Genomic DNA, 25,191 nt, shown 5'->3' with positions numbered 1-25,191 from the left:
CCGCGCAAAAAGATGTTTTAAGGAGAAGAGTGATTGTTGAGAGTCGCTCTTCTGTGTTTTCGGCATATTGGTACTCGGCATTTCGAGTGCCGACATTTTAGTAGGAGACCTATCTCTGATGCAGATGAGGATGCTGCTGGAATCATTAGCGGTATTGTTGACATCATTATTTTCAGTTCCCTAGAACAACCACAGCAACTTAGTGTGGAAAGTTAGTTTAAAGTTGATTTCCAAATATCAATCTAAAATATGTATGGCATAGCAGCTATGTACATATTTCATCATCAGATATCTGCACACCCAAAAGGTTGCATGGTCTGTGAACCAGACCAGAAAATGTACACAAGCCCAGAACATACAGGTAAACAACAAACAGCTCAGCGCGTTTAGGCAAAAGCAAACTGGAAATAAACGGTGTTAAGGTCATTAAATCATCTCAAAAATAACATTAATATGTATGGTTATTAAGCGGACTGTAAGTTATACAGATGTGTTATGGTTATTTTTGAGGAAATTTAATGACCCTTAACACTGTTTTGCTGATGTCCTTGGTTTATGTTGTCATCAATGTGACTTTATAAATATAAGGTGTTCAAAATTTTATTTAGATGTTACTGATGAAGATGTGATCAGCATCGAAAGATGGTTTAATTGCCTCATTTCTGTATTATTGGTGTGGAATAATAAATGATTTGCCTTATCTTATTTCTAGTTTGTCTTTGCCTGAAAGTGCTGATCTGTTTGTTGTTTACTTCATCATTAGATAGGGTATCAGTGTCAGGTGTGACACAAAGTCTGCAATGATAAGTGTAGTGATCCTACCTTAACGTAAAAATAATTCCAGCTGTCGCAGGTAACATTAACCACATCTTGTTACATTTCTTTACTGGGAAATTACCAGACACAACTGCATCCTTTGCTTCAGTACAGAAGGGTGAACTTGACAGCAGAATGCCTATAGATGATGACACCAGAACATTTGCACTCTTAAATGTACCTACAGACAGTGGCACATTGTAACAAAGTATACTAGCAGGGCCCCTGACATCACAGCAGGTTGATAACTCCTCAGGTAGTGACAGGCTCACATACTTAGCATAATGAGGGAATGTCATTAGGTGATGGGGGGTGAGACATCACACAGCTCAACACCTCTCTTCTGGATTGTCTGAACACCTTAGCAATGTCCATTGTCACACTTTTGCACATAGGTGCAAGGTGAAGACAAGTTGCAACTCCAGAGGCATGCAAGGCCTTGGCTACCCAACTCCAGATGTGCAGTGCAATTGTTCAAGCCCAGGTTATTGCAACTGAGAGTCAGGTAGCAATGGTTAAAGTACTGCAGGGCATATTCCAGTAACTTCACCACTACATAGCAATGACTGAGGCAAGGGACAATGACATGATGGTCTCATGTAGAATATACTTGCACATCCCACATTCATGTCTGCCCATATGCTGACACTTGTAAAGGCTTACCAGACACACTGAGAGCACATGTGGACATGGTTATGGAAATGTCTACATGGTTGATGGACAAGTAGGCTGGACACAATGTACATCTTAAGAAAGTTCCTCAGTCACACTTGTGGATTCCAACAAGATGAAAACAGCCAGGCCTCATCAGACTTCTACAGTATGTTATAACTTCCCAGTCAAAGTGTAGGTTACTCAGGTCAAATAGGTCAGTGTGAAGAGGTTCTCCTGCATCCACTAGATTCTATCACAGGAGCAATTCAGAATCAAATTCATATTCCAGAACTTGCTCTTGATCTATGGGACTATCATTCACACTGTCTTTAGGGGACATTGTGTATGATGTCTTCCAAGTAATATTTCCAAAATTGGTAATAGGGAAATCATACTCACCCAGCAGTCCCTTTCCAGAAACAATGTTGCAGTTCTTATTGGTAAATGAAAAACAGCAAATAGACTGTACCACAGGGATAAAAACATCTGTCAAAGCAAGTAATTGGAGCAAAGCAACATTTATCATATTCTGCTCTGGACACTGTAGTGAAAATATCAATATAGTCCTCATATGTTTCATACTACCTGTTTTAAAATGCTTTAATCAAGCCTTGTTAGTATGAGTTACACCTGTACCATACTCCTCAAAACTGTACAAATGATGACTGATAGAAAACTTATTAAAGAAAAAGTGTGAATTTTTTTTTGCTCTTTCACTAAGTGAATTTCATGGCCTATGGTTGTTTACCAGATGCTGCTTCTTTGCCTGTGCAGCCGCAGGGGTTGCCATGCTACTGTCATTATTTGGCCACCATCTCTACCATCAGTGGTTGAAGGCACTATAGAAGTAGTTGCACTGCCACTAAGGTGACTGGCTGTGACAGTTATGAGCCAGACTGGTCTATAATCATGTTCTTCAGAATGAAACAGGCTGTAAACATCCTGCATATGGCACCAGTGTCATACTGAAGGGCACCCCGGCTGATCCAGGCAATGTTAATGGGCTTTGAGCAGACCCAACACTTGCTCATTGGGTTAGTGTTTGGGACAGGGTGGTGGTGATGCACTCTTTCACGGCTTCCTGGGGTTTAAATACTGGTGTCATTAGTCAAACTTTGAATGGGTAGTCTGCCTCTCCTGAGAAACAAAACAGGGGGGGACTTAAGACGTACCACCCTGGACTACATGAAAAGGGATATGGAGGAGCTGTCCAATCTTGTAGCCCAGGCAGGTATGACCCTAGCCCTGAGTAGCATCCTGCCATCACCAAGAATGATACAACAGTACAAGGACAAAATTATTAACTTCAACAATTGGCTAAGCTTCTGGTTGCATTCTAAGGGGTTCCAGTATCTGTCTGCCTGGGATGACATGATCGACAAACCACAATGCTTTGTCAGAGATGGCCTGTACCTGTTGCCCCTGGGATTCCAGATACTGGCTAAGGCTCTAGCCACCCCTATAGTGCCTTTATTAGGCAAGGTTCAAATGACAAATTCACCACTGCAACAGGTACAAGCAAGCAGAATCTGAGGGTATTGCTACTCAATGCTAGAAGTCTAAACCTCAAAATGCACTCACTCGAGGCACTCCTTAAAATGGGGAACATCAACATCTGTGCAGTGACAGAGACCTGGTTCAAAGCTCCAGAGAGTACCCCTGCATTACCAGGCTATAATTCATGCCACACCTTTTGGCCACCTAATCTGGACCGAAACACTAAAGGCAGAGGTGTGTCCATATTCATTAAGGATATCCACACCTCCAGGCTAGTTGCTCAGCATAATGCATCTGAGATTATCCAAGTGAAACTAACTCTGGGCAAGACTGCAATCCAAATTGTAGCTTGCTACAGATCCCCCACCATGCCCCAGGATTCCCACTCCTCATTTCTTGATACACTGGAAAATATTAGGGTACAATCTAACACCCTAACAATGGGCAATTTCAACTACCCCACCATTAACTGGGAAAACTACTCATGTACCAACTCTTGTGCTCAACGTTTTCTGGAATTCATAAATTCCAATGCCTTGGATCAGCTTATCCACACCCCCACCAGGGACAGCAATATCCTAGAACTGGTTATTACCAACATGGGCAACTGGTGCTCCACACCAGAGATGAATTCCTCGTTGGTCAGATCCATCCACAAGCTAATCATGCTAGACATCCACATCCCTCCCCCACCCCCCATTAGGGAAACAACCATAAAAAGTTTCTCCAAAGCCAAATTCACGCTACTTAAGACAGAAGTGGCAAACATTACGACACTCATGCTGATGGACAATAGAGGTATGACTGCTGAATCCTACACAAATGCACTTTATAAGCACTTACATGAGTGCATGGATCATGTAATCCCTAACAGAACCAAGATGCTATCCTCCAAAAAAATGGAGGCCAATCTGGTGGTCCCCTGCCATAAACAAACTCTACAACAGAAGAAAGAAACTGTTGCAAAAATGAGTAAAATCCCATGATTGGAGGAACTCCCTGGTCAGCCTCAGTAAGAAGCAGAGATCCCTCATAAAATCCTCCAAAGCTAGTTACAAAAACAAAATTGCCACTGACTCTAAAGACAACCACAAAGCATTCTATAGCTATGTCAAGAATCTCAATAGCAACACTCAGATCTGCTCTCAGTTACAGCACAATGGCACTAAATATACAGACCCAACTGATATTGCCAACATCCTGGAAGATAGGTTCAGTGCTAACTTTACCTCCCTCTCATCCCCTAAAGGGCCCATCTTTATACCGGAAGAATGCAAAGTTCCTATAAGCACGGCTGCACAGGTAAAAAACACACTCTCCAAAGCCAAGAACACAGCATCCATGGGACCTGACAACATCCCAGGCTGTGTTCTACATGAACTACAGAACGAACTGGAACCCCACCTAAGTACCATGTTCAATCATAACCTCACCTCAGGCTATGTGCCCACAGAATGGCGCACAGCGATAGTTATCCTATTCCACAAAGGGGGAGCCACCATGGACCCTGGAAACTACCACCCCATTAGCCTGACGTGCCTGGTCTGCAAGGCTATGACATGTATCATCATGGAATATATAAACAATGACATTGGTAATCTCCAGACTCTGGACCCCACCCAGTTTGGGTTTGTAAAAGGCAGATCATGTCTCCTAAATCTGATAGACTTCTTTGAGGCGGTCACCAAAGCCGTAGATGAGGGTAAGGTGATTCACACAGCCTATCTAGATCTCGCCAAGGCTTTTGACACCATCCACCACTCTGGAATTATAGATAAACTCCCTAAACTAGGTATAAATCCCTATGTCACAAGATGGTTTGCCAACTGGCTCACTGACAGAATGCACACTGTGAAAGTAGCAGATTCAAATCCATCTTCAGACCAGTGACAAGTGGAGTACCACAGGGTTCAGTCCTGGGTCATGTCCTGTTTGGTATCTACTTCTCTGAAGTACAGGCTAACACAGAAGGTCTTTGGCTAACGAAGTTTGCAGATGACTGCAAACTAGGAGCCATAATCAAAACTCCAAAAGATGTGGACATCCTACAAAAGGGCCTCACTGAAACAGATGCCTGGTGTCAAAGCCATGGCCACAAGCTCAATGCCAAAAAGTGCATTGTCATCCCTTTTGATAAAAACTCTGTACCCATGAACTACCACCTAGGCGGTAGTCTACTTAACACCAAAGGTGTGATAAGAGACCTTGGGACACAGGTGGACAGTAGTCTCTCCTTTGATAATCACATCACCACAGTAGTCAGGAAATCCTTCTATGTGACACACCTCATCACAAAAGGTTTCTCATCCAGGAAAAAAAGAAGTCTTTGTTCCCCTCTACTCATCACTCATTAGACCCATTATAGAGTACAATGCCTCTTTTGGTATGTACCTCACAAGACATCTACAACAACTGGAAAGGCCACAGAAATACCTCACAATGACAATTACCAGCCTCAAGCAGATGCCCTACGCAGACTGTCTCAAAAAACTGCAGCTTTACTCCATCGCATATCGCCTACTCGGAGGCGATCTCTGTCTAACACACAAAGCTATGTCAAACCCAGAGCTTTTGGACATGCTGCAATTAAAGAAATCCCAATCCCTCCGAGCTACACACTTTAGGGACCTAAACCTTGCACCACAATAAACAGAACATGCTAGAGGGATAGATTCCTGTCCCAGACACTTCCCATACTCTGAAACAAACTACCTGTCTATATCAAACAAAGCTCCTCATTAGCACTCGTCAAGAAAAATATTAATGATTGGATGGGAGATAGGAAATTCACCCCGAGGATCACTTCTGTGGCTCTGCTTGACAGTGGCACAGGAAAATTATTTTCTTGGGTGGCGAAAGCCAGGGTACCTTTTGGCTAGGCTTATATAGGCCCTAGGGCCAGCAGCCTAGTCCCTACCTATGAACCTATGGACATACCAGGAAAGGAGGGAGTTATTACTTAGTACTACCTATTCCACTCTATAGATAAAGAAATAACCATGGGAAGTGACATTATACTTTGCACTTACCAGCTAATGGCCATGATGAATTCTGCCCTGCAGAAAGAGGTGGCACATTGAGCTTGTATGCCAAATATGAGAATCATAAGCACTGCCAGGAATCTTGGATGACTCAATGGTGATGCACCCCAGTGCATTTTGCACTACCTGGCATTTGGTGGAATGATAACCCCTCCTCTGCCAGTACTGCCCATGTCAACATGGGTAAAATCTTTTGTACCAAGCACTTCAGAAGAACTTGACATCATGTTGAAGCCACACATAGTACTAGCTCAGTCCTAAAGTGACACTGGGAAGTACATCAGCTGATCCACATGTGCCAAGAGTGTGTTGAGGAACTGCTGAAGTATCCTTGAGGCAGAAGCCTGTGAGATATCAACTGTATCCCTAGTGTGTCTCTGGAAGGTCCCATTGGCAAGTATAGTGAGGGCTGTACATACCTTTGTAACCACAAGTACAAGAATGCCAGACCCCCCAATGAACACCAGAATCCCCCAATCCTCACCTGCGGCCCGTCTCTACTATGTTCCTGTCTGCGCTACACTTATCTAATATTTCCTGATCAGCAAAGTTCAGATGAGTTTGCCTTTGCCTATATCTTTGCCTTCTTGTCCAGCAATCTCTGTTGGGTGCTATTGGTCTTGTTGTGACCAAGTTGAGCGCCTCAGCGTGGGAATCAACTAAACAGGCAACAATCACATGAATCTTTCCAGGTTGTAAAATGGACAGAAAAGACACAATTCCATTTTTTATAAGCCTTCAGTTCATGGCCCAGATGCATATCAAAAAACAAATATGAATCACACAAACTCAGGAAGAGCTCCTAATTTGCATAAGATAGCGATGGAATATCAAAATGTTCCTCATTTGCATCTCATTTTTACTTCACTTACATACAACTTTCTCAGACTAGTTCCAGCAGCTGCGATTACATGCAGCTATTGTCTCTGAATCTTGACTCATCTGTGCTCAGGTGTAGTCTGCTCAAATACCCACTGTGCCTAAGTGCAATTGCTATGAATACTGCCCTAATTTCTTTTAGCTGTGGGTATATGTAAATCTTAATGGTTAAGACTACATCTGTGTAGTAAGGTGATAACAACTTAATGTAGCTGCACAAGACTTTGCAGAAAAAAGTCAGGGGACATATAAACTGATATAAGATAATTAAATGAAGTGCAAAATGAAAAAAGACCAACACAAAGGTGAAAGTCTGTCAAAAACAACAAAATGAAAACGCAAAATGACAGTCTCTGAAAACTCTCAATATAAAAACGATACTTTAATATTCCACAAGTTAACATTCCACAAAGCTTTCAGCTTAAACTACCCTTCATCAGTGTGATAATCAGATAATCAGAACTTCTGATTATCATACTGATGAAGGGTGGTTGTAGCTGAAAGCTTTGTGGAACATTGGCTTGTGGAATATTAAAGTATAGTTTTTATATTGAGCGTTTCCAGAGGGTGCCATTTTGCTTTTTCTTTATAGTAAAATGAAGTAGCCAGGTAAGCCAAGAGAAATCTGAGGTGCTACCAGCTTGAAACAACTAGGGATTCCATACACATTTCTAGGCAATACTAGAACACAGCTAATTCAGAAATATCTGCCTATCACTTCAGAAATTCAAAGTCCCCAATTACTTATAGCCAGATTGCCAGGTGGCACACATGCACCTGTCTTGATTATATAATGCTTGTGTGTACCATACCATTCGTTTTTGCCTCTTAATCTTTGCCCATATGCACTGTAGGTATAGGGCTGCCAAAGGTGTTTTGAGTTGAAGCCGTCTGTGTAAGTAATTGCTGAATCTATTTTTGAGGGTAATTTTGCAGTAGACCACTGCAAAGCCTAAAGTATATTCTTGAAGTTACTGTGAAGAAACCCGCATTTTCTGAAAGCTTTAAAACAGATCCGTGTTATGGAGACAATGTAAGGAAGTAATGTAGTGCATTGAATAAAAAAGAAAATAAATGCTTGATCTTAATAATGTTTTGCAAGCAAAGCACTGCATAATGCAAGCTCCATGCACATACAGTTTATTTTGTTCTGTATTTTAATATATATGGATTGCCTTTTTAACTTGGCATTTTGATCTGTGAGGTCAGAATTAAAAAGAGGTTCTGCTATATATGTATATTTATCTATTAAACTGAGTACAGAGTATAGCCACTCAAATTCCTACTTTTTATTGTAAGGCAGCATGGTGATTATGTTTGCATTTTTTTAATTTTGTTTTTTGTTTCAGGCACCAAGGTTGCAGCTGAATATACAAATGGCATGTATGATATACGATCACCAGTTTCGCAGCCTGGTTTTGGCTCATTACCAGTTTTAGAACTAATGGAACAGCTAAGGATAGCCCTGATGTTGGTGTCTGATGCAGTAGAGAGAGAGCGGTTACGGAATCAGGTTCCAGAAGCGACAGCAAATTATCTTAAAGACTGGCTGGTAAGAAAGTCCATGAGTAGTACAGAAAGTCCCAATTTGTTTTGTAACTACATTGTTGCAAAGTAGTTTTGTCAGTTGCTGAAAAGTAGGTCTTATCTTTACATTTGACTAATGTGGTTTACATTCACTCCACAGTGATTGTATTTGTTACATAATTCATTAGTGTGTGTGTGTGTGTGTGTGTGTGTGTGTGTGTGTGTGTGTGTGTGTGTGTGTATGAATTATAGTAAGTAGTATTATAGTATAGTACTGCAAATGTTAGTTCAGTCTACCTAAGCAAGAACGGAATGCCCTTCAATTTAATTGTAGCGTGTATTACACTTAGTAATATAGATGTTGAATTAAAGTTGGTGAATTTTGGTTAACGAGTTGTAAAATGTATTTGTAAATGGTCCGATTAGGGGTAGGTACAATTGTTGCAGGTATAATGGTTAAGGTGATAACCTCATAGATACAAAGTACAGGGTTTGATTCTCACCTTTGGAATGGAAATTCACTAGACTTAAAAAATGATCTACAAAAGCAGCTAGTCTAATACTTCCTACGAATAACTGTTTGAGAGTAGGATTTAAATAATGGTTAAGGTCTTTGCCTCTCAGATGTAAGGTACAGGGTTTAATTCTGACCTCTTGTTATTGACTAGGCTTGTAATAGCCTGCAGACTGATACCATGGTATTTACCTATGAAACTCTCTTTATCAAGCTGTTTTTATTATAAGCAACATTAAACCTGTTATGTGCTTCTCTTCATTAGTTCTCTGGCCAACCAGATTAAAAGATTCCTGATGTTTTCACTGAATGCCCTTTTTCCAAGATTTAGTGTTGCGCACTGATTGGTTGCATGCCACATAATGGTAACTCATGTTGGTAAAATTGCATTTTCATCCTGTCTGGATCTATCTTCATACATTTTACCTCTGCAGGAAATTCTGTATACTGAATGGTTATAAGAAGGATATCTCTGGTATCTCTTTATTGTGGCTCCTAGGTGTGGGAGCAGAAATCATATGTTGGTTTCTAAGTGTCACTTTATAGCACAGTTTTATGCAGCTTTTCATCCTTATTTTCTGTAAGATATAAAGAGTAAGCCTGCCTTCCATCACAAGCCAAGTGTGTGGACTTGTTCTCCTTTAGTTTCTTACAATGTACTGCATTCCAACATGTGGTCCATAGTAAGCAACACTGGGATAATGCTATACTTGCTGCATGGTGCGGACTTCACATTTGTTGGTAAAACTTGATTCAATGAAAATTTCAGTTTGTGCTTGGTTACTCCAATGCCCTTCTTTACCCCATTATTCAATCCCTTGGTTTGTACAGGACTTGGGGGGATTCTATCTCCTTTAAAGCAAAACTGACGGTGGTTCAGGTTGTTGGATGGTACAACACCTTTGAATAAATAATGGGAATGCAAACAACTTGGAAGTACCTTGTTATCTGCCATCTTACAGGCTGTGTGAGGAAATTCAAATAAGATTTCACCAACCTTTTCACTGACTTGATGTTGACTCACCTAGGTTATTACCATTGTGACACATTGATAAGGGCATAACATAGGCTTGACATTCCAACTGAGAGTTGCCCACATCTTACTTAGTAATGTAATTGGTCTCTTCCTTGGTACCCAGTATACAACCATCTAATCTTAAGATACTAGAGTTCTAGAATTTAAGTAAGGTATCTAGTGAAGCTGTGACTCCTGATGTCCACCATCTTGTAATCAGGTAGCCATGTGAATAATCCTGTTCAGTTTGTCTTGACATATATCTTTGGTTTGATAAATGTTTTTGACCGCTTTGCTCCAGTTTGTGTAGGTTTTGGTCCTCCTTGGTCTTTCTGAAGCATTTGAAACTGTCGCTTATCGTATCATGTTGGAATATCTTCCAGTATATTCATTAGTTTTATGTTATTCATACTGTTCTTTTCTTAGTGCTTATTGCTGCTTCCTTTTCTGATAATGACAGTAGCTTTTTCCATCATTTTGTTTTGCTTTGCTGCTGTTCCTAAAACATTGCATACCATAGAGTAAGTCTTGTCTGCAGTATAATTTTATGTTAAAGACCTTTGGATTCATAAAGAATTGTGCACAATGGAGCAGGACTTTGTACATGGTCTTACCCTACTGCATAAGCCCAGTACACCATTCACGCACCACACATGCAGATTATCTCTCCCCAGGATTGTATATGATGCACAAGCATTACACTACACATATATACACACTGATCCTGGTCAGTTAACTCATGAAACCTCAGCTGCATACAAGCACATGGTGGGCTGCTTACTAATGTAGTGATTCCCCTTCACTGCTGATGTGTGTTCAACATGTAGAGTTGAGCAGTATATCATTGCTAAAGTAAAAAAAAAACTCTCTTGCATGGTAGTTAAAACCCCACTAGCAACAGAGTTTCCTGTGGTGCAGAGAAACCTGGTGCCACAACGACACTTGCCTCACCTCTACAAAGGGATCCTGCTGAGCTCCCGCCAGTAGGAACTTGCACAGCACCAGATCTCCTCATTAACATATTATAATATACTATGCCTAAGAAATGGCAGTTCCTCATACATTGCTGTGATGTCCTCTCTCTGGGCCAGTAATCAAGGAGCATGAATCCTCAGCACTGACACTGTAGAGGGATGTTCACTTGGAAAAAAAAATGTATACATCCAGTATTTACAGATGAAGCTCTCTGAATCAAGCACAATTTCCCTTAAGAGCACACAGGGAATACAATCATCCTGGGGTCTGGGTTCCTCTCCCTGTCTCTCTCCAGGTCACCAATAACTGTCCTCTGTGATGCAGCTGTTAAGTCCTCAGCTGAATCCCTCCAGTACCCTCTCTGTGAAACCAGTGCTTCATGTCGCTGCCCCAAGCAGCTGGCACACACACACTCTTTGAGATTTGATTTGCACAGACACAGATACACACACACACGCACACACGCACACACACACACACACACACACACACACACACACACACACACACACACACACACCTGGGAAAGGCTGGCACAGGTTTACTAGCTATACCCCCTTCTGCCCAGACTATAAGGTAGTTACTGCCACCAGACACTGCCAAGACAGTTACTCTAAGGCTCTTACAAGGGTACCCAATTATACTGACTGAACGTAATATTAATATTAATATTAATATGAATGGTAGTTTGACCAATGCAGTAAGGCTTTCAGGAGTAACCATAGAATCAAGAAACAGATATGAGTACTTTCAAAGATTAAAATGTTCTCTAAAGGACCATCCAGAATAAAAAATTAAATATGTTTAATAATAAATAAGAAAAGAAAATGGAAATACTAAATATCTATTTACAATAAACACCAGGGTTTAAACCACAGGAACTATTTAAATAGTACAGATGAATAGATTTGCACAGATACAAAAAAATAGTCCTTAACTAATTTCACTGTATTTTCCTGACTGATATCAAGAGTTACTATTCCGTAGTTAAGTTACTTACTACAGCAAGGCAAGATGAAATAGGTTTGTGATTCTTCTCTGTCAGGTTTCCAAACAGAGTGTCATAAGAGTCCAGTCTCACCTAATATTAAACATTATTTTAGTGATGGATTCCAGAATGACATCACATTCTTCTGGTCATCTGACTTCTGTTTTCCATGCACCCCCCCCCCCGCCATTGCTAGAAACTGCCAAGATTTAGCACCTGTGTGTGAATAATACATACACACAGAGCATTGCTAAGATCTGCTGTAGTAAACCATAAAACACTTCCAGTTTTCCAGTTTTCCTACAGGAGCTAATAAACAATATTTTTTTACAGACATCATGCCTGTGACTTCATTTAAAATGTGAGATAACATATTTATGGCCTAAGCCCAGTAATTTAATTTCTTACTATTTTTAAAGTTTGAGATTCCCCTCTTCTCTTCCAGTATCTTCTGTTAAAACATATACATTTAAACAGTTACAATGATGCATGTACATTTCTTTTTCTTTGCAGCAGGCTACACTGTTGGTGCATTTTTAACACAAGCAGCTTTACAAATGCATTTGTCAACATAAGTATCTGTACAAATCAGTTTGATATTCAAATAACATATAATTCTTTACAAAATTCCAGCTAGCTGTGCTGGCATATGTTACACATCCGCTGTCCTACTTTTAATGGCATTGCTGGCAATACCTCACATTGTCAAAATTCCCATTAGGCATAACAGAGGAATGCAACACAGCAGGGAACAGCATGACTGACATGTACCATATTCACAGCCTATTTCCTGCTGTTTTGTGTTGAGGTTTAATGCCAGAAGTTATACAGCAATTGGGAATGTCTGTAGCACTGGAGAGCATAGTACACCTTATGTCCACTGTGGTCCTGTGCACCATTCATAAATACAGAAATCACATTAAATGACAGCAGTGAATACCCTGATCCATGTACATGCATCTCGGTACTGGATGTGGTCATGCTGACCACAGCTCATAGGAAACTTGTATAGCTCTGCATACTATGTTCATGAATACCAGGTCGCGTTCACTGCACACAAAGGTGACACTGAAGCCCTGTATTAAAATCAGACCAGGATTGCCTTATTGAGTGGCTGCTCAACACACCTGTTACTCAGGTTCTCCAGGCTGTAATTATAGTTTTTAAAGCACAGACATCTACCTCTAACTACAGCGAAGATAACAGAAGTGATGTACAGGAGCTGTTGGCAATTATGTACATAGTTACCCTTATTTTAAGACTTCACGCAATAGTACCATTTCATTATAAGGAATATTTAGAAATATTCTTTGCATTACTAGAAAGCATTCAGCAACTTTAAAGACAGCTGTGATCCAGTAACCAGAATTACAGAAGATCACATGACCAGAGCTACACGTAAAACGAATGAAGAAAAAAAACTTTTGCAAATAAAAGGTACAACAGTTGAAAATATGACCCAGTAGCAATCCTGGCAGGACTTAATAACCATATTGAGTGCAACATGGTGGAAAGAAGAGGCATTTTACTAGTGTAGTTTCTAACACAGTGAAGAGTCACATTTGCATGGTAAAAACTTATAGTATAGAATGCAGTTTCCTGCTGTATTGGAAAAGATTTTTATAGCCCTAGGCGCTACCTTATATGGGCTCACTCAGGCACCTGTAGAATCAAAATTATTAATAATGGCAAAATGGCCTTCATAAAACTATGAACTTAAGCAGCATGATGAATCTCATACACACACTGTCCTCTGTTCATTTGTATTCCACCCCCCCATCCCCACCACCACCATCTCATCATGTGTCAGAATATGTCAAAATATTGAAATTCTACAATGTTGGACTCTGAATACCTGAAAATAGCATAGATGTACTTTACACATGCATACTGTTAGCCAGAAGCAGCCAGGCGACAAGCAATATCATTACCCTGTTAGTGAAAATAGGAAATGAGCATTAATATGGGTCCTGCATGGGGGGCTGACGAGGGGTCGAGTCCTGCTCTCTACGCATGTAGCAGAGTAGTATTTTCATTTCAACATTTTAACATGTCATCATTTTCATCATCATTTCTATCATCATCATCATCATCACCTCCCTTTTTTACCATTTTCTACATGAGATCAGGGTGCACATCAGGTGTTGACGTGTCTCTGTCTTATGATTCATTGCCACTCTCCTACCATCCTTGACATTCATGCCTGACTGTTGCAGGTCTTCTCCCACACAATCCATCCATCACTTTGCTGGTCACACTCCTTTCCTCTTAACTTCTTTCTGTCTGTCTCAAATCCTCTTCACAGGATTGTCTTCTGCTTTTCTGCACACGTGTCCAAACCAATGTAGTCTGTTGTCTTTCACCTTCTCTGCAATTGGACCTACTTGTGCTTCTGCTCTGATGTCCTTATTTCGTCAGCTGTCCCACAGTGTGCATCCTACCACCTATCTCAGGCACTTCATCTCCATCACCTGTCTTCCACATCTGTTCAGCCTTCATTGCTCAGGTTTCTGTACCATACAGTAGTACTGGTCGGACCACTGTTTTGTACACCTTCATTTTCAGCTTCTTTGACATTCTTCTTTCATGCACCCGTTCTGACACTCTGTGCCATTTGGCTGCAACTCCTCTGATTCTAGCTTTGACATCCTCATTCAGGCTTCTCTTGTCCTCAGCCATACCTGCCAGGTATTTGAAGCTGCTAACTTGTTGCACTGCACTCCCCTCTATCTCATTCCTCAGCGTCTTGGCATTTCCTTCATTTGCTGCCATTACAGCTGCCTTGTCTAGACTCAGTTTCCTTCCATATGACTTCAGTTTTGCATTCCGTTCCCCTATCCTTTGCTAAAGATCTTGTTCAGAGTCTGCCTGTAATGCCACATTGTCTGCATATAGCAGCTGTGTGGATCTGTCCCCTCTGGCCTGTTTACTAATGTATTCCATCACCAGTATGAACAGCAATGGGCTGAGAGCTGAGCCCTGATGTACACCCACTCCATCTGGGACCTCTCTGTGACTCCAAATACTGTTCATATTTGAGTTACTAGGTCCTTGTACATAGCATGCACTAATTCTTCCAATGTTTGTGGAATGTATACCGATTGGAGAAGTGCCCAAATCAGCTTCCTTGGGACCTTGTCATATACATTTCCAAGTCTAAGAATGCCCTTCCTCAGCTCTAGTTTCTTCTCAGCTGTTTGTCGCACTACAAGCATTGGGTTACTTGTGCTGCATCCTTATCTGAATCCAAAGTACTCATCTCCCATCTTAACTTCTACTGTTATGTTTATTTGTTTATCAGTCACCATCTCCAGAATTTTCTTGCAATGTGACAGGAGTTTGATACCTCTATATTGCCCACAATTGCAAATGTCTACTATGTTCTTATACAGTGGCATTAATGTGCTTATTCTCCGGTCATCTGGGATATGGCTTTCTTTCAATACTGATATGAATAATCTTAGAAGCCATTTCTCCCCTAACTCATCAGCCATCTTGATCATATCTGCTGTGACTTCATTTGAACCTGCTGCATTCCATGACTTCAGTTTCATTAGCGCTGTTCGTACGTTCCATAGGGAGGACTCCTCTTCTTTTTATAGGTTCATAGGTTCGTAGGTGTTTACTAGGCTAATGACTACAAGGATCTTTTTAAGCCTAGCCATGCATCCCATATCTCTGACAAGTTTTTATACCCTTGATAAGTGTAAACATGGGCCTGGGAGATAAACCATATACAGGTTACCTGTTTGCATCAGAGACATAGGTGCCAAACCAGGGATGAATTTCCAATTTCCCATCCAATTGTCCAAGTTGCGCTTGAATCGGATTAGGGAGGAGCTCTGCTTCACATGGATGGAGAGCCTGTTCCATAGACAGGGTAGTCTCTGGGATACATAGCTATCTCTCCAGCAGGTCCTATTTATATCACAGGCAAGATTTAAGTCTGTTTGTTTTGTGGATATGCAGAAGGTCCATCAGAGTGGGGTCTGATAATGCCCTGTATGCCAGGCATAGATCTCCCCTCAAAAGCCTGTAGGCGACAGAATACAGGGATAGGGCCCTGAGGCAGTCTGCATAGAACATTTTACTTATGCCTTGTATTCTTTTAGTGAGGAACTCTGTGGATGTTCCAATTGTTGGATATGCCTGAACATACCAAAGGGGGCATTGTACTCAATGATAAGCCTGATGAATGCAGAATACAGTGGAACAATGACTTCCTTGGACTTAGATGCCATACCTTTGTTTATAAGTTGCGCAACATAGAATGATTTTCTCACCACTGTAGATCCATGACGCTCAAAGGCTAGATCACTATTTATGCGTGCCCTAAGTCTCTGACTACTGAGTCAACTCTAAGGGGTGTGTTATCAACGTGATAGTTACCAGGGATGGATGACTTCCCAAAGGATACTATTATGCATTTCTTGGCATTTAGTTTTAGTCCATGACTCCGACATCAGTTGTTTGTCTGTGTCAGCCCCTCCGGGAGGACATTTGTGTCAGTGTGAGATTCAGTGACAACTCCTAATTTGCAATCATCTGCAAATTTAGTCAGCTAGAGATCACTGACATTGGCCTTAACTTCTGAGAAGTAAATGCCAAAAAAGGAGCAGTCCAAGGACTGATCCCTGAAGGACTCCACTTGTGACTGGCCTCTTTGTAGAGCTGGACTCCCCAATTCTAACTTCCTGGGTCCTGTCTGTGAGCCAGTTGGCTATCCACTAGGTGACATTTTGACAATTTCCTGTACTTCTACATTCCACCATCAGCTTTCCTTAAGTACCTTGTTTCCAAACCTGAGCAGGTCACATATCTGTTTTGTAGTCCTCTTACATGTTTTTTTGAGGTGCTGCCATTTTTCTTCAGCTCTGCCTATTTCCTGTGGATGCGCTAGTACTCTTAAGTATTTCCTGGAACTCTCTTGCTTTCTCTCCAGTTAACTTCCACGTTTTCAGCCTAGTGTCCATTGACCTTAGGACCTTCTTTGACAACTGCTTGTTGCTGATTGTGGCAACTAGTGGTTTATGCTCTAGGCTGACTGTTTCACTGGGGATGACTTTTCAATCTCTGATTCTGCACCAGTGCCCTTTCCTTACTAAGAGGGGGCCTACTTGAGTTGCATGTTGACCACTGTTGATTGTGATCTTGTGATGATCAGTATTGCTGAGCCATGTGATAGCCATCATCAAGCCATTTTCCAGACAGAAGCCTATAATGGCATTTCCTTTCTTCCTGTTGCCCCATCCATATGGACTGAAGCAGTCCTCATTCCATGTTCTGTCTGTCATGATATGTGCATTCAGGTCTGCCTTTACCAACACACGCAAATGTTGCCCTGTTTTATCTAGTAGATCCTGCATCTGCTGCCTGAATACCCTCTTTTCCTTGCTGCCACAACCCTGCTGTTGGGTATAGCCTGACATTATGACTACTGCCCAATCCTTATATTGAAGTCTGGTTGTCATGAGTCTGTCACTAATTCTGATAACATCCATCACTGTCTTCTAAAGGCTCTCCTTCACCACAATTCCTACATTGTTTTCATTCTGTCCACCCTTTGATAGACTATAGATTCCAAGCCAAGTGGCTTTGCTGCACTGCACTTCTTCATTGCCTCCTGGATACAGAGGATGGCCAGCATCCTTCTTACCATCATGCCATCTACTTTCAAGCTCAGTTCTGTCTGTGAACCTGTATTAAGTATAACAATCCTTAGATCATGTCTGGCAGGATAATTGGTTTAACTTCTAACTTTTGCTCAAAACAGCTATCCCAGGTAACCCAAGCTAGGCAAATGGACTCCAGATGGAGAACAGCTTATTGACTCAGGGCTGCTGGGCTTTATGGAGGAGACACACTGGCCAGTAGGGGCAAACAGACCCCTCCAATCATTAGCATGGGTCACTAGTGTAGGCCTGGTTTTCAACCCACTTATCACCAGCAACTACTTATGCTTAATTTTTGGCAACATTTAGTCAACATAACTAAATAACCCAGAGGAAATTATTACACCATCAAGTGGCTAGGCCTGACATGGTGCACAGTCTATGATTCATGTTTCCCTATTTAGAGGATACTGTGCACCACAGCTGATGTCCAAAGCAGTTGGTCCATACAACGTCTCCCCTAATAGGCACATTCTAGAGTCTGTTGTGCTGTTCACAGCTCTATTTTTGGGTTACTTTGAGCTGGAAGCACTCAGCATGTTTTTCGGAGGTGGGAGGAACCTCACAGAGAGTACATGTAAACTCCATACAATCATTGGTCAGATCGTCATCATCATCAGCCCCCTTTTTTATTGTTTTCTACATGGGGTCAGGGTGCTGTGTTTACTGTTGCCATGTCTCTTGATTTAGTGCCACACTCGTGCCTTTTTCAGCACTCATACCTGACTGTCACAGATCGTCTTTCACATAGTACAGCCACCTCTTTGCTGGACATTCTCGTTTCTTCGTACCTTCTTCTTGTCTTTCCCAAATCTTCTTCAACAAATTGTCTTCTGCTTTTCTACACACATGTCTGAACCTCCACAATTTCTTCTCTTTGATCTTTTCTGCTCTTATGTCCTCATTTGTTTGTCTGTCTCACAGTGTATACCCTACCACCCTTCTCAGGCACTTCATTTCCATCACCTCTGGCTTCTTCATCTGCTCTGCCTTTACTGCCCACGTTTCTGTACCATACAGTAGTACTGGATGCACCACTGTCTTGTATACCTTACTTTTCAGCTTTTTTTTGCATTCTTCTGTTATAAACTACAGTTGAGAATCTATGCCAGTTGGCTGCAGCCCCTCTGATTCTAGCTTTGACCTCATCATTCCAACTTCCCTTCTCCTCAGCCATCCTTCCCAGATAATTGAAGCTTAACATTCTTTTAGAGGTCCGTGAGTTGGAATGGCAATTGCGACTGAATTCTTTTTGTTTTCCAGGACTGAATGATAGTTGCAATATTTCATGTGTTTTAAAGATGAGGAACTATTTGAGACACAAAAAGAATAAATGTCCAGCTTAATTTTACTGTTAATAACTATATCGTTGTACATAGGGTTATTATTTGGGAGGTCAATTCTATGTTCCAACTTGTATATATACATATATTAATATGTAATTATATACGATCTTTTAGTGAAATATTATAGTAGTTTAGGGATGTTCCACAGTCATAAGCCAATAATAGGTGATTGGATTTTTATATTTTTATATATTTATATACTTCTATATTATATTATACTTTTTATATATATTTTTTATTTTTTAGATATTTAATATATGAAATATAATAGTACTTATTTAATCCACTCATTATATAGTTTTTGTATTAAAGATATTAAAAATGTTTAATAATAATTGTTCATTAATTGTTTTTTTCAAGTAATTTAATGTTTTCATTTGTATACATATTTGATTAGTTGTCATAATAATTTTAATTTATATATACATGTAGCGTGGTCATGGAGCAATGTTTCTTTAAATGTGCTGTTCCCTCGCACCATGTCACACAATCATTATGCATTTATGTGGCGGTTTTTTTAAAAAACATTTGTATTCTGAGGAAGCTGTGGTGTTACTACGGCGAAAACGCTCTTGTTTTTTTGGTTCAATAAAAGCGTTAGTGCATTTATAATTAGAGCCTTGCTACAACATTTTGGAAGTTGGCGTATTTTTTCGTTTCTCCAGATAATTGAAGCTGTTTACCTGTTCCTTTATCTTCCCTTCTATCTAAATTCTCAGCTTCTTCTTATTTCCCTAATTTGCTGCCATTACCAGTGACTTAATGGTGCTTAGTTTCATCCCATGTGCTTTCAGTTTGCATTCCATTCTCCTATCCTTTGCTGAAGTTCTTGTTCAGAGTAAGACTGCAATGCAACATCATCTGCATACAGTAACTTTGTTGATCTGTCCTCTCCAACCTGTTTGCTAATGTAGTCCATCACCAGTATGAACAGCAGTGGGCTCAGAGCTGAATCCTGGTGTACACCCACTCCCACTGAGAACCTCTCTGTGAGGCCGAACACTGTTCATACTTGAGTCATTGAGTCCTTGTACATAGCCTGCACTAATTCTACCAATGTTTCTGGGAGTTCGAACCACTGCAGTACTGCCCAGATCAGCTTTCTTGGGACCTTGTGATATGCTTTCTCCAAGCCTAGGAATGCCCAGTTGGACTTTTTCCTCATCTCTTGTTTCTTCTCAGCTATCTGTCTCACTGCAAACATCAGGTCAGTTGTGCTGCATTCTGATCTGAATCTGAACTGCTACTCTCCTTTCTTACATTCTACTACTCTGTGTATCCATTTATCAAATACCTTGTCAAGAACTTTCATACAACGTTTTAGGAGTTTGATGCCTCTGCACTCCCCACAGTTGCAGATGTCTCCTTTGTTCATGTACACTAGCAGAAGTATGCTTATTTTCCGGTCATCTGAGATGCACCTTTTTCTCCACACTGCTACTAATACCCTTATGAGCCATTTCTTCCCAGTCTCACCCAGCATCTTTGTCATGTCTGCTGTGACCTCATCTGAGCCTGCTGCTTTCCCTGACTTCATTTTCCTTAGTGCCATTCTTACTTCATTTAGGGTGGGCTCCTCTTCTTCTCTGATTGTAGGCTGTTTCTAGGTAACTACAGCTTCTGTGGAGTTTTCTTCATTCAGAAGTTGCTGGAAATATCAATTCCATCTGGCTTTGATGGGCTGTGGACGAGCTAGCAGGTTGTTGCTGTCATCCCTTATGAAGAGTGTCTGACTATCTTCTTTATCTTTCATTCTTTACCTTGAAACCTGATATAGTTTTTTTGTACTACCTACTCTGAGTCATTTTCCAGAAGTTGGTAGAGAGCCTCTGATGCCCTATTCTTTGCTATTGCCACTCCATTCTTTGCTTCTTTGTTAGCCAACAAGTATTCTATCCCAGCCTGGTCGGTCTTTTCTGTCTCCCATTTTTCCTGCTCTCCTACCTTCTTTTGATCACTTCCTGGACTTCTGCATTCCCCCACCAGCTTTCCTTTTGTACCATATTTCCATACCTGGCGTGACCACATATCTGTTCTGTAGTCCTAACACATGCTGTTTTGAGACATTGCTATTCTTCTTCTTCAACTGCACCTATTTCCTCCTCTTCTTGGAGTGCTAGAGCCATGAGTAATTTCCTAAACTGTTGTACTTTCTCTCCAGTCACTTTCCAGGTCTTCAGCCTGGTTTCTGTTGACCTTAGAGCATTCTCTGATCACTGCTTGCAGCTGATTTTGGCAACCAGTGGTTTATACTGTGGGCCAACTGTTTCACTGGGGATGACTTTGCAATCATGGATTCTACCCCAGTGCCTTTTCCTTATGAGGAGGATGTCTACCTGATTTGCATGTTGACTACTCTTGTATGTGATTTTGTGACTGCCTCTCTTTCTGAACCATGTATTGGTTACTATCAATCCATTTGCTGTACAGAATTCTAGAATGTCTTCTCCTTCTTTATTTCTGTTGCCCCACCCATGTGGACCTATATAGTCCTCATATCCTGTTCTGTCTGTCCCGGTATGTGCATTCAAGTCACCCGTTATCAACACCAATTCATATTGTCCTGCTTTATCTAGTAGGTCCTGCAACTGGTGTCTGAATGCATTTTCCTCACTATAACAACCCTGCTGTGGGGCAAAAGCTGAGATAATGAATACTGACCTATCATTAGACTGGAATCTGATTATCATGAGTCTGTCATTAATTCTGATGACATCTCCTACTAACTTCTGAAGCCTCTCTCTCACCACAATTCCTACACCATTTCTAGCCTGCCCACCTCCTGTGTAGTAGACTCTGGATTCCAAGTCATGTGGCTTTGCTGCACTGCCCTTCCATCTTGTCTCGTGGATATCTAGAATGTTCAGCCTCCTCTGTATCATCATGTCATCCACTTCCAGGTGCATTCTGTCAGTGAACCTACATTAAGTGTAGCAATTCTCAGTTCATGTTTTGCAGGTTGATTGGTTTTATGTCCAGCTTTTCCCTCAACAGAGCTATCCCAGGTAACCCAGGCTGGGCAACTAGACACCGGCCATCCAGTGGCTTATTGACCCAGAACTGCTGAACTTTAAGGCTGGCACACACTGGCCAATAGGGGCTCATACACCCTACCACTGTTAACATGGGTCCCTGGTGTAGGTCGGAGTAGACCGGGACCTCAACCCACTTATCACCGGTAACTACCCATGCCCATTTTGGCAACATTAGTCAATATGACTGAATCACCTAGAGCAATATTTTTTCACCTTTGAGTGGCTAGCCCTGCCATGGTGCACAGTCTGTGATCTGTGTTCTCCTATCTTGAGGATACTTCACACCACAGTATATGCCCAAAGCTGTTGGTCTGTACAAATCTTCCCCCTGTAGGGCACCATGTACAGTCTGTGCTGGTGCCAACAGCTCCATTCATCAGTGAGTTTTGATATGGAAAAACTGAGCATATTTTTCAGAGGTGGGAGTAACCCCACAGAAATACAGGGAGAACATGCGAACTCCAAACAGTCATTGGCCAGATGTCAGGATTAAACCTTGTAACTTGTGCATGGGATGTGAATACTTAGCCAACTGTGCCTCAAACATTTTAGCATTTTCACATTAAAATTGTACATTGTATATTATGACTTTTAGTACATTTGTTTTCAGTAGGTTGATATGGACCTCAGACACAAAGGTTTTGAAGGGAGATTAGAATGTTCAGCTAGTATGTTCACTTCCTTACTGGCTGGATAAGCCTTGCTGACCCTTCTATAAGGTTCTGCATTCCGAGTCAAAGGAGGTTAGTTATTACATGTCCAGACTTTAGATGTAGTGGACTACTTGAAGAGACATAGGAAAAAGATAATGAAGATCCACAGTACACGATTTAAGTCATTTGTTAGGTAATGGCTTTGATAACTTGCATTTATTTGCTCAAAAAATGGTTTATATTAATGGCTACTTTAGCCTTACACAGGCTGCTAGAGTTTCAAACCATGCTGTCTTTCAATAAAATACTGTTCCTTATGTTTGAAGAGTGGTTTCCAGAAAGGACAATTTGGTTATTTTATCTAGCATTGTTTTATCTCATTCAGATTTAAGACATACAGAGACATGACCCTAGTACATTCATATTTTAAGTCTCTGGTAGTTGCAGTTGTTATGCCAGTGCACCTATATTTGTTATCTCCAGGGCTCCCTCAATAGTAAATTTCATAACTATAGTGAAAAAGAACGATCCCTACTGGTCAATACATGCGGTTATGTTAGGGTAGACTCACCCATCACAGTCTTTCCTTTGGTTTGCACAGACTATATTTCCTTGTCCTCTGATTTGAGGATTGGACTGGGATGTTGGTATTACTGTTGAATATGTTAATGCTGTTGCATTTGCTTACATTTTGTTTATATTATTTCTTATGTAAATCATTTGTGTTTTACCTTATATTATTATAGTATCTTAACTATCACTTTTTATCTGGAGACCTTGTTGAGAATGGTTGTACTCTATTCATATAGATGTCTGCACTACACTGTCTTTGAAATCATTCTTACTAACTGTACTTTGGTCCAAACTCAGAGAGTGTTTTCCACCCTCCACCTTAGAGGTGAAGCATCTGGGAAAGGACAATATGCTCAGTGGACTTCCAGATCCAGAGGTAACCCCTGGGAGTGGACCACTAATTGTACTGGACTCTTTACCCAAGCAAAACTCCTGTGAAGGCTTTGGGGTCAGTGTGACTCCATAGTCAGAGGCACCCCTTGCAAAATGTCCCATGTTCTATGAGACTATGCTTATATACTGCTGACCTTATACATGTGATATACACTGCTGTGCTGTGATTAGAGTAAGACTTAATCTTTCTGACTGTGCATCTACTTGATTGTAATATTGTCTACAAGACAAATGTTTTTGCCTGAATGACTTTATAACTGTATATATATATATCTTAGTGTGGCTCATTGCAGACCCCCTGTGTTAAAGAACTTCAGACTCAGTAGGACTTCTGGTTATAATTTAAATAGATAGATGGATAGAGAGATAGCTAGATCAACAGATAGATAAATGGGCAGGCAGGTAGAGTCGAAAATAAATAACATGTACAACAACTGTCTAACTAGATTCCAGAGGCCCTAGATGAATGGATCCTATTTATTGCATCTTTACCAGCATGTTACTAATCAATCTGTGTAGATTGTTTTACTCCCAGATCATCGGCAGTTTATACACAACAAAGGTTAATAGCCAAGTAGAGAGAGTCACACCTTTACAAGTTGTTACAATTTCTGGATTGAGTTCCACTCCTAGTTATGTAAATGGAGGTGCTCCCCATGGATCTGTTTTAGTACCTCTATTGTTTAATACTGTCTTTGCTACTTTTCCAACTTTAAAGTTTGTTTAGATGAACAAATAAGCTGCTTATTGTAAACTTGAGTATGTTGTTACTTCAGCTATTTATTATATTAAATTGATTAAAGAGCTGGAAGAAATGTCCTGCTGGACAAACAGTAAGTGTAAATGATGTTTGTTGGTAAAACAGTTAAGAGGGACCCTATTAATCTAAATAACATATTTCTGGAAGGGGTTGTTGTTTTTTGAGATTTAGAAATACTGATTTCCTCATATCTAAAGTTTACCAAACATGTTATTGATACTATAGCAAAGGGTATGAGACAGCCTGGATTATACTGAAAAATGCTTCATTAAGTGTGTGATGATGTGAGGCATTGCCAGTTATCCAAAATACACAATAAACATCACAAAGAAACCAATAGGTGGAAGAAACAACTAAAAATCTTTCAAATCCACCAAGGCAAGCCCAGAAGAATTAAATAAATAAATACATAAATAAACAATACACTATTTAATTGTTTATTTATTTATTTATTTATTTATTTATTTATTTATTTATTTATCAAATTATTCTGGTATTGCCAGCTATGCCAGTAGAAGTAGGGCAGTGGATGTGTAACATATGCCAGCATATCTAGCTGGAGTTTTGTAAAATAATATATGTGATTTGTATATCAAACTGATTTGTACATGTACTTGTGTTAAAAATATATTTGTAAAGCTGCTTGTGTTAAAATGTACCAACAGTAGGTCCTGCTCGACAGAAAAGAAATACATCTGTATGTCAGACTGTACTGTAACTGTTGAAATGAATATATTGCAACAGGGTATACTGGAAGAGAAGAGTTTAATCTCAATCCAGCTAACATTGAAAAATAGTCTAAAGTTAAATTACCTGGTTTAGGCCATAAAAAATTGTATCTTATAGTTCTGAT

General features: G+C 40.5%; 1 protein-coding gene across 1 annotated transcript in view; it reads left to right on the top strand.

Moving 5' to 3' along the window:
- PPFIBP2 (PPFIA binding protein 2) overlaps window positions 1-25,191 on the top strand; it is a gene marked incomplete in the record, with an annotated part of 2,221,164 nt that overhangs the window by 771,765 nt on the left and 1,424,208 nt on the right. Inside the window, 1 exon segment of the mRNA XM_044058974.1 lies at window positions 8,237-8,439. Coding sequence (XP_043914909.1) covers window positions 8,237-8,439 — 203 coding nt within the window.

This window comes from Protopterus annectens, chromosome 17.part0 (genome assembly GCF_019279795.1).
Source record: "Protopterus annectens isolate FY-2018-M chromosome 17.part0, PAN1.0, whole genome shotgun sequence".
NCBI lineage: Eukaryota > Metazoa > Chordata > Ceratodontiformes > Protopteridae > Protopterus > Protopterus annectens.
The sequence above is the reverse complement of the archived record's forward strand: the minus strand, read 5'-3'. Positions and strand labels throughout refer to the sequence as shown.